Consider the following 19,629-nt stretch of genomic DNA (forward strand, 5'->3'; position numbering starts at 1 on the left):
CAAGTTCAATGATGGAAGAAAATACACTGTCATTTATAAACAATAGCAGGGATTTTAATTCCCTCTCACAGATAAGCAGCACTAAGTACCAGATGTTTCAGAAGACAAAGGCCTCATCCTGCTCCTATGGAATTTGTAGTAGTTTATGTGGAGGGAAAGCAAACAGCAGAGTTAATGCATAGAGTATATCCAAGGGTAACATGGAATCAGTTCCTCAAAACCCTTGGGCTGTTGAACAAGTAAACCTCGAGTGCTGAAGGTTTATCTTCTGGTAAAGTTTTAACACTAGCTGGGACAAACTGCTCATTGAACAAGTCTCAGAAAGGTTAATAAAGATTTTGAGAGATTATAACTTCTGAAAGTGTGAACTAACATAATTTCATCTGGACTGAGGCTGCCACTTCCCATATTTGCTATATTCTGACATCCTCTGAATTCTTCCCAAAAAGTTTGCTGCTTCATTTTGAATTCTTAAGATGCAGGCACTAAGAAACCAAAGAGCAAGTTAGAATTAAAAACAACATGTAATATATATTTGGCTTGTTCTTGTTGCTAAGCTACTAAAGCCCAGTTATGACTACAAGGCTGTTATAGGTTTGTAGCTGCATTTATTTCTGACCTAAACACAGCAATAAAAACAATGATTGAAGTCAGAAATCAGAACTTCTTTTGGTATGGATACAGCAACTCAGGCACTTCATAACCTCTCCACAGTATCCATTGATTCAAGCAGCTTTCAGTGGTGCCTTTAGTTCTTCTGTTAAGATTTGGGAACTTCAGGAAATTTAAACACAATGAGAATTCAACCACCACTGAATTGGAAAAGGATCATCCAAAGGACCGTATCTCCTTCAGCTGATGAAATTTCGTTGTTCATCTGCCAAATCATAACTACCTCTCTGATCCAGGCTCCAAAAACTGCAAAGGAAGTCAAATTACCTGCAAACAGAAAGTGTGTTACACCAGACTAAGGTGCCCAAGGTTTTCATGGCGGCATCTGATAAGAATCTCAAATGATTCCAGTGACCAAAGTTTTCTCAGAGGTACAGAACACACTGTAAAGTTTAATTGTTAATATTCAGCACACTCTGTGAGGAGGTTTTGGGGGTTTTTTTGGATGCCCAAAAGGCTTCTTGTTCTTCAATTTATTATAAATAAAGTTGGTTGAGTCACCACACTTCCCCAGGTGCCACTTCTCAAATATGGTTGCTTGAGCCAATTTAATCTCATAGAAACTGAACGTTGCTTTTACCAGAACAAGATGCAAAGGGAATATTACAGCAGTTCAATGGTAATATTGCAACCCCCTCCAGTGAGGAATAAATATAGCTCATGCTGAGGCAGACAGATGTTGGGGTTGATAAAGGTAAACAGACCCATGTAAGAGGTAATTACCAAACAGGCCAGATAAGTCACCCGTGAATAACTTTAACCCTTCAGTGAATCCAACATTGTTTATTCCCCTGCTGAGGGAACATGAGCCGAGCACGAAAAATTTCAATTAGTTCCCAAAGCACTAATATTTGTAACAGCCTCCTCCATTTCTTATCTCTATGGCATGGAACATCATCTGCATCCCCACAGCCTTTGGCATCACTCTTGTCGATTTGCAGCTTTTTTGGAAGTGAGATCTCTCTCCTTCCCTTCCCCCAAATCCCAACGTTATTTTGATCACTGGGGTTAGGGAAGGAAGGGAAGAGATATTTCTCAATTATCTGGAGGAAACAGCTAGAAACGCTCACAAAAGAAATGTAAACTGGTAGAGTGCTCAGTAATTAAGAGGATGGTTTATTTATACTGTCTGACCTTACCCTATGGTAAGGTAAAGTCAGCTTAGCCAGACATGCATTTATCATCCAGCACAAACAAAGCCAACAAAAAGGGACAGGACACTTAAAAAAGATCATCTCCATGCAAAGCAGGATGCAAGTTTGAGTTTAAGGCAGACAGTGACAGAACCAATGCTGCCAGTACAAATGATTTAAGTCTCTAAATCTCAACTTACCCAAACCACGAAACCTCAAAACAAGTTATGGACATTACAAGCAATTCCTAGATGAAGTTGCTTGTGTTTTATTTAGCAAGTCAGGTCGATTAGAAAAGCTATTTGGAGCTTTTTAATGTCTATTTTAACTATGCCACCAATAGATCCATGATGAGCTCTAAAAAGGAAAATTTCCAGGAAAACATGGAGGCATAACTCATCAACATCTCCCATGGCACTAACTGCACTGATTATTCACTCCTTTGTTGATTCAAAATAAACCAAATAGCAATTTAATATGAAAATACATTTTTGACTGCAGGAAGACTGCATGAAAGGATTTGTTCACAAGCTGAAACTATAATGCCCTTTTCTCATATCAAATATAAAAATATGGGTGTTTCATTCAAGGTGCCAACCTTGAAATTTTTTAATGATGTTGTAAATAGTATTCACTGAACATTGTTTTCTAGTTGGTTGAGTGCTTCTGTTTGGCCACAGTCGAGCAAGCTGTAAGGCACAACTGCACAGATAAGCACAAGCAAACATATAATATACAAATATTGTATATACAATTATACAGTGCACACACATGGTTGATTTATTCCCTCATGGAACCACGGTCAGCCTGGTATTTCCATTCAGTGTCATGTAATACTTTATGATGTCTGATTGAGAAAATGAGTTCTTGGATTTGATAAAGGTAATACCAGATACTGTTAACACTGTAAACAGTTTATTGGAAAGCTAATGACAGGACTCACCACAAAGTTTAACACTGGCTACGCCTATTCTAAACCTCATCACACCCCCCATTATCATCTAAGGCTATTGGTATCGTGGTTTATTCATATGTAGTCATGTGTTATAAACTAGACAGATAAATCACATAAAACAAGACTCACTAGTGGATTGAAATAAATGCAATATTTGACTAGTAGCTCGAAAAACACATTTATCCAACCGCTTATTCTAAAGTACTGCAACCTAAAGCATTTCTCCATAAATTAAAAAAAAGCTTCACTTCAATCCTTTATAGCCTAATATTGTTTCTAGTTTCTAGGACACTTACCTTGTAGTAAAGAATTATAGATTAAAATCAGGTTACATTTTTTACAGAGGGAAGCAATATTAGACAGAAGATGAATGCCTATAGAAATCCTTCCCACCTAAACATGTTTACACAGTTGAACCTGTGGCACAGATAATAATGAAAAAAATCCCCAAAACCTTTTTACCTTGTGCACTTTGAGCTGGTAGACACCACTCCCCTCTTCCTCTGGCTTCAATCAATGCAAAAATACACAGAAAGCTTTGACTAACAGAAACGAGGATTACTTACCAATTTGTAACAACACAGGTGTTACCAAAGCTGTCTCCATGGCATAGCAAAACTCCCTGCCAAACATTACTGCACCATGCATCACCCACAGGCGTATTGGTATCCGGTCTATGGATCCTTCACTAATGGTCTCCTCCCTACTTTCATTCTCCTTGTTCTCTGGTTTCTGAAGCTGTGCCACAGGTAGATCTTGAACTTGCATAGATTCCGAGTCAGCATTCTGAGGAGCCATTTTCATTACCATAAAAATATATATATATTTGTTATATCTATATAAATAATACTACCATAACTCCACGAACAAGTTAGGGTGTCTTCTCTTTTCTGCTTCTGTTCCTCAGGCAAGTAATGCTTATATTCCTCTTGTACAAACAGGTATCTTGCAACTTCTTGTATAGATACGAGACATCAAGAACGAAAAGCTATTTGGTAGGAATTTCAACATATGGCTTGCTGGTTTACTGTGAGTTAGAGTTAAAAATCCATAATTGCCATTCAGTTAATACCAGTTTCATAATTATTATTGAAGAAGTGCTGAAGTTGTTATTCGTGCTACAGAGAGGTGGAAAGGCGACACAAAGAGGTGCTCCACTGTTAATCCCCATCGAGTGGCTGATTAATCTGCAACAAAAAGCAAGCATTTAAAAATTTCAATAGCATTTTTCAGGATATTGTGCCCCCCCCCCTTAACCATATACCCTGTTTCCTGCTTTCCATTGTCCTTGCCTAGCACAGGGTCTTTTATCCCACGTTCCCTCCTACCTCTGCACTTTCCATTGAAAGGCAGTTACGCCTCGTATTTAAATGATGCTTTACTGTACTCAAGTTCCTCTGGTTTGTGGTCCCACACAAAGCCACAGGAGAATATCAGGGTATTTGTCTGAGATCCTCAGAACACTGAGCATAAGACAAGTTCTGGGAAATTTAAAGCAGCTTCCATTTCAGAAACAGCATAGGATATTCCAGCACTATGCCAGGAAGATGATTCATCAATTGCCATGGTCACACAGACATCTCCATTTAGGCTTTTGGAAGTTGCCAATTACTTTGCAGTAACCATCACACCATCTTATACTGAAGATATTCCTCAAGCAAGCATGAGCAAAACAAGCCATGATGAATATAACTAAGGAGCGATATTTAAATATTTCAACTTCTAATGAAGATATATACAGCATATGAATTCATCTTTCTGCACACAAGACCAGAGCATCTTACTCCCACAGCCTGTGAGGCTGCTGAAATTCATGAAAGCAGAATGGTACAGTATCTCCCACCATACATTAAAATTATTCAAATATATTCCAACCAGGTAAGACAAGCTTCTCCTGTATTTTCCATTCCTTTGTGCCATAGACAAAACCTTGGTAGATTTATATACTGTGGCATGTCAATCAAAATGAGTTCAAGCACTTATGAGAAAGAGACAAAGTATCTTATAAGAAGTCAGATTACATGATATTTGTACTAGAAGGAAGCATATTTACATCTATGCACACTGTGTGACTGAACTCCTATCCCGGGACAAAACCCCTCAGGGAAATGGTTCCACGAGATGTGGGCTCTGGGAGCAGAGCTGGCCTGAGAAATCCCCACACTGCAATTCCCAGTCCCTTAAGCTCTGGTAACAAAAACTCTTTGTGGGCTTGAGCACAGACCAGATCATTAAGTGGTGAGCCTAAAAATGAGCCTTAGGACACAGCTGACATGCCTGGTGTTTAAAGCACGTCACAACACCAGCTCTGTTCCAGTGTGACCTGAGATACTGTTCTACTAGAAGGCCATCACGGGAACATCATCTTGAGCACTCCCTCCTGCTGACACCTCCTTCGAGCTGTTTATTGCATGTATTTTGTTCTCCCTTTCAAAATCAGCTTTTTTGGTGTGGGTTTTTTCATCTTTCAGGCTCCCCAGGATTACCGCAATTCTTATATTTGATCACCTCATCAACAAACTAACATTAAATTTTTCATTCGAGCTGGACAAACCTTTAAATCACATGAGAAAGTTAAAGTAACTTACTAAACAAGTTCTATAAACCAAGTTTTGAGTTCGAGGTTTTAATCTATAAGCATTTAAATAACTCAACAAAAAGGACTCAAGAAAGCATTTCTCCACCCACTCAGAATTAACAGAAGATGCAAGTAGTTTATCATAAATACAAAGTACTCTATGTATTAAAAAGCACATCCACTTCACATAACACAAGTTCTGAGTGAGTAAAGCCTACAAAATACATGTTCCGGAGTAGGAGCAATTATTTTAATTATAGACTAGTAACAAAATGTTTAATTGCTGGCAGACCTAGGCAAAAAGACATTCAGTAGAATTTGAAAGTACACATTAGCTCTTACTATTCCAAAATCACTCAGAACGTGTGTGTTGCATTCCAGACTAAGGGTCATGGATTACACTCCTGTACGAGATGGCTTTAAGGTCTCCACTGTTCTCTCATGTCTAATTTCCCCTCCTGTCACTGCCTATGAAGGATTTAATTCCCTTTCCATTAACACCTCATTCCATATGCAGTGACAGGGTAGCAGGACAAGGCACAGAGGATTCATCACACCAGAATATTCTGTGATGCACTGGGGCAGCCTGCACACACAGGAGGGATGACACCAGGCTGGGAGCATTTGTCCCTGGAAAGGATAAAGAGGCAGGACAAAAGAGGATATCTGAGATTTAGCCCATTTGAGCCAGGCTCTTAAGGGATGACTGAAAAAGTTATTTCTGAAGTGGAAGATGATGGGAAGTGATCAGATAATTTAGGAGCCAGGAATAATGGATGGTGGATGGAGGTAGACTTTGAAGCTGTAATTGACACAGATAAGAACAGCACATTTTAAACATGCCAGAAAAAGCGGTTACAGTGTTCAAGTGCAGCAGCAAGAAGCACAATGGACAGGTTTTATCTAAAAGAACAGAGAATTACTGTTCCATTATGTCAATTTTGTGGTAAGCACAGCGCTAGACTTCCTGCAGCACTTTCATCTGACTCCAAGTGCACGTCTAATACAAGAGCCAGAGAATAACAATAGCCTCTCAGAAAGGTCTTCAGTTCTTTCCTAAGCCCTGCTCTGTTGTGTTCATATTCATTTTAGACTGATCCAGATTCTGCCACTGCTTTTTCCAAGTTCATTTTGAATTTGGCAAGTTTGAAGAGTGGCATTCTCTCTTACCCAGGACAAATTCATTTACCTGATGGAAGTAAATATTACAGAGGTTTTTATGCAGCAAAGAACTTCAAAATAAATGGCATCTGAAGAGGAGCTGGATTAAAATACCAAACAGCGATTCTCCTCTATCTGCATCCAGCACAAATTGTTTTTCATGGCTGGTTTTGAAGGGCATTTTCATGATTAACAACAAATAAGGCAGTAGAATGAAGAATTTCAGCCATGGAAGAGGTTCATGTTGGGCATTGTACAGAGGTTGGTGTGAAGAGAAGTTTAGATGCAGATACTGATCTTGCCAAGTGTTTATGGAAGGAGGGGCCTGATCACACTGGCTCTTCTTCAACTTAATTGCACGTGTTTTACTTTGACCTTTGGCCACATTGAGGCAATGACAAAATCTGTAAAGCAATAGTTAATATTTCAACAAAACAAGCAAGTAATATATCCTGAAAACTAATCTATAACCATAATTTTATAAAGCTGCTCAAATTGCTTCCAATCTTATCTGTTACACTTTTACTATCTATCTTCCACTGAGGCCTAAGTCATGACTAAGTGGAGCACAAAACATGTTACAGGCTCGACAAGGCTGTATCACAATAACCCTGTGCCTCAAACAGGTTGTGTTAGCAGAAAGAAATGTGTGAACCATCAAAGAACCAGAGGAAAATTACTGCCTTTCTTTAGGGCTTTCCGAAGAGGAAGTGTTATATAGGTCATATTTGTGGCCCACAAAATTCAGTGGTTTTCTTTTCCCTAGTGAACACTAAGATGCAAAAAGCCCACGTCAGACAATTATACAACAAGATGCCTCAGGCAAATGACTTCTATCACACTTCTGTGTCTAAGTTCAGGACTTGAGGGTTGACAAGCAGTGCTGCTGCATTTGTGATATCATGACCTGGAGGTCAGCAGACTGGCAGCACCATCTATACCAAAATAAAGGGGGTTAACGGTGATCCTGCCCAAATCTTTAAGACTGAACTATTTTTAATGCATGTTTCCAGATCTCTCTTGCTAACAAGGAATAGGAATGCACTGTTTGAAAAGAAACCAGATTCCCTGAACCAGTGCCAAAGCACGTGACTGTGAGCTGGGGAGTACACAGCAAGTCTCAGGTAAAATCGCACACGTATTTTCTTGAGCAGTAATAAAGCTTGTCAAGTAGATAAAGTTAAATGGGTCCAACTGAAGAAAACGAGACAATTTCAAATCTTTTAGAGGGTTTTCTTCCTCTGAAGCCATTAGGCAATCCTTAAGGCATTTACTGGTGTAAGAAATAATCTCAACAGGGTAGGTGTGCACCAGCTATAAAACCCCAAGGCACTGTAGGGAAAATAAGCTGAGCCCAAGAAACACTGGAATGAGCAAACCACAAAGGATTGAGATAATTCTGTTCAAACACTGTTGACTATCTAAGGGGAAAAGGAGAGGGTTGAGCTGAAGCAAACTACCCATTCTTTCATCCTGGTCTTTAAAGTTTATTGCATTAGCTTCTAATAATTTATTTAGTCATCCCTTGTCTTCAAGATCTGCCTCCTACATTATCACGACATTTTACATGGGAGAATACATTCTGACCAAGGTTGTCTCAAATCACAAAGAACTGCATTCAGTTTTGCTCACAGGGATTATCATCTAGTGATGTAGGAAATAATCTAACTCCTGTTAGATTCTACTGTTTAAATGAATTCCACCTTCTTCATGCTGAAAGGAAGGGTGAAGAGACAACTTGAGTCATCATTGCATACAATGTCTCTTCATTGTTTACCACTAACTTCATAAGGGAAAATAGCTAAGAACCAATTCTTACAGAATTTAAGTAGCTTTAATGGTTCTGGTCACAGTTGTCATTGTCACATTAGGACCTGTCAGTGATCCATTCTGCTCAACACATCAAAAAACCCATAAACAACAAAAAACCCAAGTAAGTGCTTCTAACTCAAGAAATATTTAAATGTTTGTTTGATAAAAAAGTGTAAGAATCCAGATTTCTGTTCCTCACAGAGCCTCACACCTTACCCTCCTCCAATTCTTCACTGAGTGCATCCCAAGACATCCATTTTAATAACCACTCTATTTCACCTGTGAATCATGTCAGTCCAGCAAGCCTCAAAGTGCCCAGTCATTTGCCAGATACTTTTCTGCCAAGCTGGTTTATGCTCAGCTTTTCAAGTAATATGGCCATATCTTGAAAAGTTATCTAGGCTGATTTAAGTTTAGCTTTAATATTAGCATTGGAAAGAAAGGCATTCTGGGTTTATCTGGCTTTTCCTCAGGCTAAATAAATGTTTGGCTGAACACTTCTACCCCCACGTTGCAGACAAACATCACTTATTATTCCTTCCACAACTCAACTCAAAGTGGACACTGGGTTCTGCTTCAGCATCTGACTGGCTTGCGAAACGATGCATCGTTTGGGCTTGTGCCTTTTTCAGAGTAAAATGGCACCTGGCCAAGGATAATTGCTAATGTTTTGAGTTCAAATGCTCTGTGCTCCACCACACCAACAGACAAAGAGAATGCTGCTGTGAAAAAGCAGCTCTTAAAGGCAAGGTTGACCTTCACCCCTCTGCAAGTGTGGCTACAACACCACCTCACAAAAACTTGTCAATTCTCAAAATACATTAAAAATTACTCTGTAAGCAGCCAATGCAACTGATTTTGTATAGAAATACCACATAGAATACATTAGTCCCTTATTATACTGCTGACACTCTGGGTTTCTCCATCACTTTAAGATGGTATAAACAAGTACTTCCTCTAAGAGCAGCAGCTCTTCCTTTTCTCTGCCCCTGGTTCCTTACTCCCGCCATTTCCTCCGCACAACACGAGCGGCTCAGCCGTGAACTACACACTGTAACTGATTTGGGCCGAAAACTAAACTGACAGAAACGCATCCAAGAAGCCAAAAGAAATCCTTTATAAAGCCAGGTTGTTTTTACCTGATTGCAGGGCCACACAGATCCAGCCCATCACAACAGGGAGGGGCAGCTAAAAGTGCTCCTTTGGGCAGCAATACCCAAAGCCAGTGTGAAACTGCAGCTCGCAAAGAAGTTGTTGATGCACCTCTGTGGCTACAAGGTCAAAAACTAATCTGCCCAGATCAAGACCTGTTCAGAAAGCAGAAGGATCCTGGGGCATGCTGGGAGAGCTCTCCATGTACTCTGCCTCCTTGTACTCACCAGATGCAAGGCAGAGCACCACTTACTCGGCCAAGAGGCAGCTATTTTCTGCCCGGTTGTTTTGCGGCTCTGTTGCTAATTATTAGCAGCTGTTTATAGTAACAGAACTGGCCACAAGGGAAGTTTTTCTGGCCCATGTCAGTACTCAAGTGTTCAGTCACTGCAGTAGGAAGAAGAGTGTCTAGAAAACATGCCTGGAGTTTTTGGCCCAGCTGGACAAATGTGCTCAACAGACTTACTTGAAGTTCAGCGGAAGGGCTGAATGCTGCTGTGATCTGATTGGGTTGCTCCCTCATAAAGGTGTAGACTCAAACTCTGTGACTTTGTAGAAGCACCATCACACAGGTGAGTCATGAGGCCTTTGGTTCAAAAGGGCAGCAATCACAGGCAGGTAGTTGTTTAAATTCCCATTAAGGCTTCTGACATAGTCAAATGCCAACATAGAAAGGTTTTTAGCTACTGCTTTCTAAAGACACAGCTGTATTAACCCTATCAAAGGGAGAAGACCACACTTGTTCAGGAATAATTTTTAAAAATCAGTTATACCATATGTTACTTGACCCATATGTGAGCAATGTTACTCCAGATCCTGAAAGTCAACGTCTCATTTTAAACCAGTCTTACATTTAACTGGCCTGGCCTGTTGTGAATCACTAAAAGCCTGCCAAAGCAAAAGGGTTAAGGCTAACTGGGTGCAATAAAGAACCACATTTGACATGTCCTAACATCTAATTCAACATTCAGGTAATCAAAGGCATTGAAACACAACAGCATAAGCCAGCTTGTTGAACAAGGACACCACGCCTCAACAACCCTACGACTGACACCGACTGCAGGCTTAGATGAGATTTTTAGCAAGTTCGTATTGAAACCTGAGATTTAAAAAGAAAAAAAGCAACAAAGAAAAAAGCCACTGGAAGCAGCACAGTGCTTTTGCAACATGACCTACTTTCGAGGCTACAACACAATTTAGGCCACCGAAGCAAGGTCTGGGCGGGGGTAAGTCATTCTGCAGCACGTTGTGAATTAAAATGATATGGAGCAATCCACCTCACACGGAGAAACTGCATTTTTTCCACTTCTTCCAACACAAACTTTTGCCTGCCCTCAGGACTTTTCACATACCGTAAGTCAGTTGTTGTCTTTTACAACCCCTGCCCTTCTGTTTAAGCCAGGGCACAATGTTTGAAATACATATTCATCTAAGAGAAGCAGATGATGTTGGCAGCTTTCCTACTATTAAGGCTGAACATCTGATATTCTCAACTCCTCCAGCAAATAAATATCTAAACCACAATCCAAAACCTAAAAAGCAAGGGTGTGAACCTCTTCATTTCAAAAGGGTTAATGAAGACTTGTTGCACCCTTTCCTTCGTGTGGATACAAACCTGACATATACAGGCTTACAAACTCCAGCCCTGCCAATGTTCAATCTTCCAGAGGGTTTCCTGCCTACTTGTTTAAATAAAACATGGCCTTGACTAGAAACCCCTTGGCTTTCTTGGGACCCTCCTTCCACCCCCTCCCAGCTTACTCAGAAAGTGACCAAGAGTAAGATTTTGGCTCCTGCTGGAAGCAAAGCAGTCACAGATGGCAATGTGGGAATTACAAACTCCCTTGATGGGCTTTTTCCTGCCCAGACACATGAGGAGGAATGGAAAGCTCAAGAGGTAAGGTGGGGAGATGGAGGTGCTCGTGACATCTTTGTAAGACAACACTATTTAATCATTCTTTGTGTTTTGGAGGCCAGTGTAATTTCTCCATTCATTACTGGGAAAAAGAGGTAGGAAATCACAGGTCTTTATGAAATTACTGAAACAATTCTGGGAAGCCATCTTTTTAAGAGGGATCCAGAATTTAATGTGAGACAGACTTTATTCAGTGAATTGGATATTATACTGCTCCCCAAAGGCACAGTCTGTTACTAATATTGGATCAGATTACATTGTTAAATCACTGCTGCTGCTGTTTTTAGTAGGAAATACTTCATTTTGTTAAACTGGAGAGGTGGCATTATCTGATTAAACGTACTTTTTGTTTTACTGATGGTTAAAAACTTCATAGATGCTCACGTTACCCTCATGTTTAGTAATACAGGTACATTGCAAAAGTAAACAGCTAAGGGGGTATGGGCATAAACAGCAATAGAGAAGCCTTCAGAGCTTGTGGCAAACGTAACAGCTGGGACCAGTGATGCTGGAGAAAAAACAGGCACAAAGAAGCAGTTTCACAGCACAGCAAAGACAGGCATATCTCATTTGTGACAGCTGGATCTCCAGTTAGCAGGTTCTACCCTCAAAATCTCGTAAAGGGCAAGATAGCAAGCACTAACAGCCAAGAACTTGCAAAACCAAAAAATAACAACTGAGTCATCACAAAAGCACAAAGAACTAAAAAACTCATGCGACAAAGATTATTCAGCCCAGTGTGCAAATACGCTGTTAAGGGCTGACATTGCTGCAAATAATGACTTTCACTAAGAAAACCCACTGATTTGGTCAGATAGGCAAAAACTTTAGTCTGGCTCAAGCTAAATATGGCCCAGCTTGCAATGCCCTACAAAAGGATCCTTAAGGTTTTAAACCTTGAACAAGAGCATTATCTCCCATCAGAAATAAAAGGATTCACTCCCTCTGTCTCTATGAGGTAGAACAGAGGAAAAGAATCATAGAATCATAGAATCAGTTGGGTTGGAAGGGACCTCTGAGATCATCAAGTCCAACCCTTGATCCACTACCACTGTGGTTACCAGACCATGGCACTAAGTGCCACATCCAGTCTCATCTTAAACACCTCCAGGGACAGTGAATCCACCACCTCCCTGGGCAGCCCATTCCAATGCCTGATTAGCCCCTCTGTAAAGAATTTCTTCCTAATATCTAACCTAAACCTCCCCTGGCAGAGCTAAAGACCATGCCCTCTTGTCTTGCTGATAGTTGCCTGGGAAAAGAGACCAACCCCCACCTGGCTACAACCTCCTTTCAGGGAGTTGTAGAGAGTGAGGAGGTCTCCCCTGAGCCTCCTCTTCTCCAGGCTGAACAACCCCAGCTCCCTCAGCCTCTCCTCATGGGAATTGTGCTCCAGTCCCTTCACCAGCCTTGTTGCTCTTCTCTGGACCTGCTCCAGCCCCTCCATGTCCTTCCTGAGCTGAGGGCCCAGAACTGGACACAGCACTCGAGGTGTGGCCTCACCAGCACTGAGTCCAGGGCAAGAATCACTTCCCTGGACCTGTTGGCCACACTGTTCCTGATCCAGGCCAGGATCGATTGGCCTTCTTGCCCACCTGGGCACACTCTGGCTCCTGTTCAGCCTCCTGTCAATCCAAACTCCTAGGTCCCTTCCTGCCTGGCTGCTCTCCAGCCAGTCTGTCCCCAGCCCATGGGGCTGCAGGGGGTTGTTGTGGCCAAAGTGCAGGACCTGGCACTTGGCCTTGTTGAACCTCATCCCACTGGAATCAGCCCAACTCTCCAGCCTGTCCAGGTCCCTCTGCAGAGCCCTCCTGCCTTCCAGCTGATTGACACTCCCCCCCAACTTAGTGTCATCTGCAAATTTCCTAATGGCTAGAAAACTAAGGCTATCAATCAGAGAACATCTTAATACATTACCAAGTAGATTAACTGCAACAGTCCCACTTTCCTGCAGGAGGAAGGGCAATGTCCAACCCAGTGGGGCTGGTGCTGCAAGAATAATCCTATCAGGACATTGTTGGCAGTAGCATTTTTTTCAGCAAGTTCCTTTAGCAGGGCTGTCCCCTCCTGACTGCAGTGTGGGAAATGAAGTACACCAGAGTGACCTTTGCAAGTTACTCTCCAGAATGAGCAATACTGTCTATAATAGGTTGAGAGTAGTGTTTTGCATGAATATTCATCCATAAAAGTAGTCAAGCTGATTACTTCATCTGTACCTGCAAAGTTAGACATTCCTTGCAGATGTTACTGTACCTACGATGAAAAGCACATTATTTTCACGTACTGGCATTTAAACCAATTATATTCTCTGCTCTAAAAATTCACAGGCTGGCTTCTTCATGCTGCAAATGCTTAAGAAACCCAAATACTGCCAGAATATGTATTAGACAATTACAGAAGCTATTCAGTAGATCAAGACAAAAAAAGAGCACAGCATAGATCTTCGTAAGCTGACTTCCTCTAGCATATCATTAACGTCTGTAAAGTCTAATTCATTGGAATTATCTCCAATTACCAGTCCCTAAACGCATTACCATCATTCAATCTCAGAAAACTCCATTAAAGGAAGGTTTTGAAAACATCCCTAGAATTTTGTTCACCCTCCAACAAAGATGGAGAAGACAGGTTTTGACCGGATTTTACTAAGTCTGAGGAAATAATTACTCCCTCAGAGAAAAACCAAAACAAGGCAGAAGAGGGTTTCTCACATTTCAGATTCTCCGAAGGGCTTGTAAACAACTATATATAACTGGTTATATCATCTTGCACTAAGTGTTCTCATTTTGCCTCCTTTGAGCGGACTCGCAGATCAAACGGGTCCCTCATCACTGTGATGGCTTGGCAAAAAGCCACCGTTTACAGCCTAACCTGCAGTGTGAGCCCACACAGGCTCATCCTGATTGCTGGAAATTGTCCTTGTCAGCACAAATGAGAGAGGTCCCTTCCCTTCCCCACCCAAGCCTCGTAGAGCTTCCCTCCATCTGGGCCAAGGAAAATATTCTGACATCCCCTGGCGAAGTATTAAATGGAGCTGACTGCTGTAGTACTGAAAGAAATGAATAAAAGGTGTTTAGAGATAAAAATTTATTTCTTACTTACTTCCTCCCTGGCATCAAAGGAATCTCGCCTCCTCCTAAAACCACGTTGCAAAGGGTGTGGTGAAATAGCTGCTTCTCACCCCCTGCCCCACACCTGCAGTGCATGAGGTGGTGCTAATAGAGAAAACTGCAGTTTTAGGGTGCAGCACCTTCGGTAAACACCTCCAGTGCCTCCCTTTAGAAGTACAAATAGTTACAAACACACGTTGAGAAAGCACACTCCATAAAAAGCATTGCTTAGAGCACTTGAGCAGATCCCTGCTCCAGTTTTTTAGGCTGTCCCAAATACCAGCGTGACAGACGTGTTTATGTATACTGCCATGAAGCAGAGCTATTTGATTTAGGTCCTCAATTATTTAAATAAACATTTGAACTGACCTAGCAGTGATGCACAGCCCGTATATTTTAAGTAAGGTGTAAGATAAACGAAATTAAGAATCCCCTCTTAAACCCAATAACAAACAAACCTTAAGAAAATCAGAGAAATACTGTTTGGTCACTAATATGGTTAAATTAGTCCTTAGAAGGGTTGCATCACCACACTGATTTCAGCCCATATCCAGAGCATTTAGGCACAATACAGTAAGAACTTCCACAAGCAGTACTTCAAGTAAAGTAGGTTACGCCTTATAGGGGACAAAAATACAGGTAATGAACAGACAACACTTGGGCTAATTTACAAACCATCCATTTTTGGCAGTTTTATTGCAGATAATGTGCTTTAGCCTTAGCTGGTTTATCAGCAGCCCTGTAGAAAGCTGGTGGCCACATTTAAGAGCAGCTTGATCAGGGCATATTTTGATTTTGGATTATGAAGGAATGGTATTTTAGCAATGTGTTTTGCCAAGCTGTAACCCTGTTAGAACTGGCAGGATAAGTTATTTACTGACACGTACACTAAAATAATAAGAGGGTACAAGTGCTTGGCAGTTGGACTTGATACATGAAGACCAGCTAGCAGGAAAATATTTAGAGGACACAGATCTCTTCCATTTGTGACTCTGTAGAACTACGAAACACTTGGCAAAGGCTTGTCACAATTTGGCATTTTTACCTAATTTGGGAATGACTGTCAGCTGTTCTTCTCTTATAGGATGTACAAGCTCCAGCATCCATGCCACTTTAACAGCAGACATCTGGACCTCTGTGGGATGAGACCTGCAGCAGATCTGCACCAAAGAAGTGTTTATATCCTGCTGTTCTGTCAGTGCAATCACTACAGTTCTTGCAGCTGACAGTCACTTTCAGCAGGTGAAAACGAAAGTAAACACATCTCATCTAGGTTTGGTCCTGTCCCTTTCAGACAATTCAAGCATGCTCTGTCAGTCCATCAACTCTTCCTGTACAATATACAGCTGCCATCCTCCAAGGAAAACTCTACATATCACCCAAAGAATCCTTTAGGGACAAAGCTGCATTGTGAGATGGGGGCATCTCTCATCCATGCAACTCTAAGTATCATCACATCATCTGGAGCATAGAACTTGCACTCCTTTAAATCCCCACAGGGACAATTTTCCAGGGGCAGAGTGGTTAAGAGGAATCGATGGTTTCATCAGCTGCACTATAACAATGTTACAAGCCAGCTGGGGCTACCACAAGCAGGCTGCAAAGGCAGTGAAGATGTTAATGTACATTTACCTACCTTGAATATTGGTTGCCCTTATAAACCATTAACCTCTCTCCAAAAAAAACCCAAGAAAAAACAAACCCAGAAACCAAACAAGAAATAAATGCTGTTTGAAAAGCATCCAGTCTCTCACAAGCATTTTCTGTTCGAGGTTACTATCAGATAATGCAGCTTTGAATTACCTAAGACATCCTCAGTGAATTAATCTTACACATACTAAAGCAGCTTTTCCTGAATATCCATAAGAACAAAATATTGTTGCAATAGTTTCTACAGAACTAGGCAGGCTTCTTTTAGGAAGGAGAGAGTTTCTTTGCATAAAAATGATATTTAAAGTCAACAAGTCCTAGCCAATGTAATTTACCTGTAAGATTCAAAGCAGGGCTGCTGGCATAAAGAACAGGGCAGTGAAAGGTTCAGCCTATACAAACATGATTGATTGTCTAGAAAACAAAGCTAATCTAGTGGTTGTTTCTTTATGCAAGGCTAATTGCATACCAGCCAGAGTGCCTTTCCAGATCATTCTCAGAGGCAGAATGAATTTGTGGTCAGATAGTATCACCGGCATTTCTCTGAGCAGGTAGAGTTGCTTTAATATTTGCAGGCAGCGCATGAAAAGAGCAAAACGAGGGAAATGCCAGAATTCCAGAGCACAGAATAGCACAATACTGAAATGTAACAGTTGAGCTGGCAGGTTATCCTACTAGACATCTAATATCCTCAGAAAGGCATGGGATCCTCTCTAAGAAGTATACTCAGAGAACAAGCAATCTTTGTTGCTCATTCTAATACCCTGGATAGATCCTGAAATCTCAAGCCGAGTGGGAAATCCAGAGAAAGAAGCAACAACCTGAACACCTGACAAGATAAGTTTGGTTTTGTGCCTCTATTGTTTAAGGAGACACCAAGATACACATTGAGTCGGTGTAAGCCATCTTCCGAGGAAGGAATATAAAAGGGACTCCACAGACTATGTGAGTAGGTGCAAATTACAGCTACCACTTAAATCTAGGATCCGAGAACTGGTCAAGTGAATACAGATGAAGACTTTGAGTATCACCTCTTTAAAAGGAACAACAACTACAGTTTGGTAAGTGTTTGGTGGGGGTTGATTTGAAGGATAAACAGGAACAGAATTGTCTTGCTCAGAGAAGTCTTGAGATTAGTCTAACAAGCACCTGACATTAAAAGACCTCCCATCTGAGGGCTGTAGAGCTGTTCCAGAACGTAAGAGAGGAACAGCTGACCAAACTGAGAGCTGATACATGAATGCTGCCTTCAATGCACTGAAGATACCTGCTTATGAATTTCAACAGTTTGATAGGAGCATTCTCTACACTTGAGTAATAACATCTAGCAACAGTGTGGGCTTCATGAAGAAAGTTAAATAGCTCTCATTCATCTTCTGTCATGCACACACCTTTATTAAACTGCTTAAAGTTTGTGGTCGCATCACTGACTTTTCCTCATCCTGCTGCACTCACATTCAGTTTGGATTCATCTCTGCTGCTCTGCTCATGCAGTAGAAGAAATACCAGTACAAGATTTTTAGTCTCTACTCTTTTCTCTGGTTTAATCATCTTTGTGGTCCAGCAGCAGCTGTTGAGAACAGGCACACCGCAAGGTAGGGCATTCAGCTCTGTAAGCTCTCAGTGCTTTCTGTTCTCTGATCTTAAAAGTATAATGGACAGTCTTCTCACTTTCTCCGGAAAACTGAGCCTGACCTTACAATATTCCAGATGCTACACTTCCAGCTCCCTGACCTGTCACTCCTAATCAACTTACAACTTACTATTCCAAGCTTCTATTTGCAATAATATATTAAATTGTTCCATTTTCAAAACTGATTTGATGTTCATCTTCCAGGAGATGACCACTGCCCACAGTAGCATCCCAAGCAAGGAGCATCACTAATGGCAGAGCTCAGACCAGGTATGATGTCAACACACAAACACCTGGCTGAGGCTGTTTGGTGTCTTTGACTAGATGAATTTCAAAGAGGTGTTTTCTTTCTGTGCTGCAGAGGAAATCACAGGCTTGCACCTGTGGGAGAAAACAGCAGGACAGTTGTAATTTCTACAACAAAGGGATGAGTAAAAGTTGCAAAATTAAAGTAGTCAGGTTGAATGAATACTGCACATAACATTACCTAATCTCAACTTCTTCAAGAGTTTTAGGTCTTCAGACTATTTCTTTAAAGAACTGCTCTACTTTTAACTGAATGTATTCTCTTATCAGTTTATTCTGGTACAAGATAGTGGCTTGGCTTCCAACCCAGTTCCCATGAAGACAGTTAACACTTACAGATTCCTTTGTCTAACATTAGAACCAGCTAAATCCATTTATCACACATGGAGTTGATAAGGGATAGAACATTCACCCCTGAATTATTTTGCTGCTTTGGGCTGGTTCCCTCAATGTCTGCAAGGTGTTTATAGGCAACAGTTTGTGGAAATGAGCAGACTTATCATTCAACTTCACCACATTCTTGGCCAAGTCCTTGAAAATCAGATAAAAAGTTGTTACCTTGACATAATGGTGTGCATATTAGTCCTAAGTATTTGAGCTGCTACACCTGCTTAAAGTATAGGGGTGTTAAGAGCAGGAAAACCAAAAATATCAAGGCTTTGAGCAGTTGGCAGTAATCCTGGTCATGCTGTGGTGACATTAATTTTCCCTAGAATTTCTAAAAGCCTTTGTAAGCACTTTGGCATATTGGATAGCTTGTTATAGACCTCTGGTTCCAGTCAGAGATTTTAGAATTGATTCTGGACAACTAGAATTGCCTGATTTGGTCACTCAAGAAGTCTTCCAGGAAAAATCCTACTCTGAAACACTTGCAGGTTTTAATAAATTAGCAGTCATGTAGGATTTCACAGATTTTACTAAAAAGCTGTAGTATGTGCCATGTATGTCTATTTTCAGGCTCTGTCAACCTTAGATGAAACCAGTGTGGGTAGGATGCTCAGGTGGACTTAGAGGACATTACAACAGCAGCTTCCACAACTTTTGCTGTGAAGAGCAGCTGACTCCAAAACAGTATTTCCAAGTAGGGTTTCAGGAGCTTTCTGGTGTTGGTCCAGAAGTATTATCAGCTCATGCACTGAGAGCAGGTGTAGTGAACAGAGATCTGTGAGGATTGCAAAGGATAGTGTGAAATAAAAACAAAAACCAGCAAACGTTGATGGAAACACTGCTCCTGAAAGCAGGTCAACTAGAGAAGGGATTACACATTTTTCAGAAGACCTGTGGATTACAGCAGAGAAGCAGAACCCAAGTCAGTAACCTGTTGAAAGGAGATATTCTCACTTTTATTCTGATGTTCTCTTAGAGTGAGGAGCACCTCACATGACTAATAATTCCTCATCAAATCACAACAACTTTCAAGCCAAACACTTCAGTGAGCAGAGCACGCTGTACAACCAGAAAAAACTGAGAGAGGAAATAATCAAAAGGACAGGAGCCAGAAGATGTGACTACAAAGTCTGAAGGGCATATTATTCTAATTATCTAAACAAAAGCT

The 19,629-nt window shown here is 41.0% G+C and overlaps 1 protein-coding gene across 7 annotated transcripts in view; it reads right to left on the reverse strand.

Moving 5' to 3' along the window:
- Positions 1–19,629, reverse strand: part of SLC45A4 (solute carrier family 45 member 4) — an 88,384-nt gene that overhangs the window by 34,099 nt on the left and 34,656 nt on the right. For all 7 annotated transcript variants that reach the window (XM_051802066.1, XM_051802071.1, XM_051802065.1 and 4 more), the window contains one exon: positions 3,327–3,947. In XM_051802066.1, the coding sequence (XP_051658026.1) occupies positions 3,327–3,570 (244 nt within the window). In that variant the 5' untranslated portion in view covers positions 3,571–3,947. The remainder of the gene's footprint in view (positions 1–3,326; positions 3,948–19,629) is intronic.

Source organism: Manacus candei, unplaced genomic scaffold (genome assembly GCF_025592945.1).
Source record: "Manacus candei isolate 608988 ecotype Guabito, Panama unplaced genomic scaffold, ASM2559294v1 h1tg000054l, whole genome shotgun sequence".
Lineage (NCBI taxonomy): Eukaryota > Metazoa > Chordata > Aves > Passeriformes > Pipridae > Manacus > Manacus candei.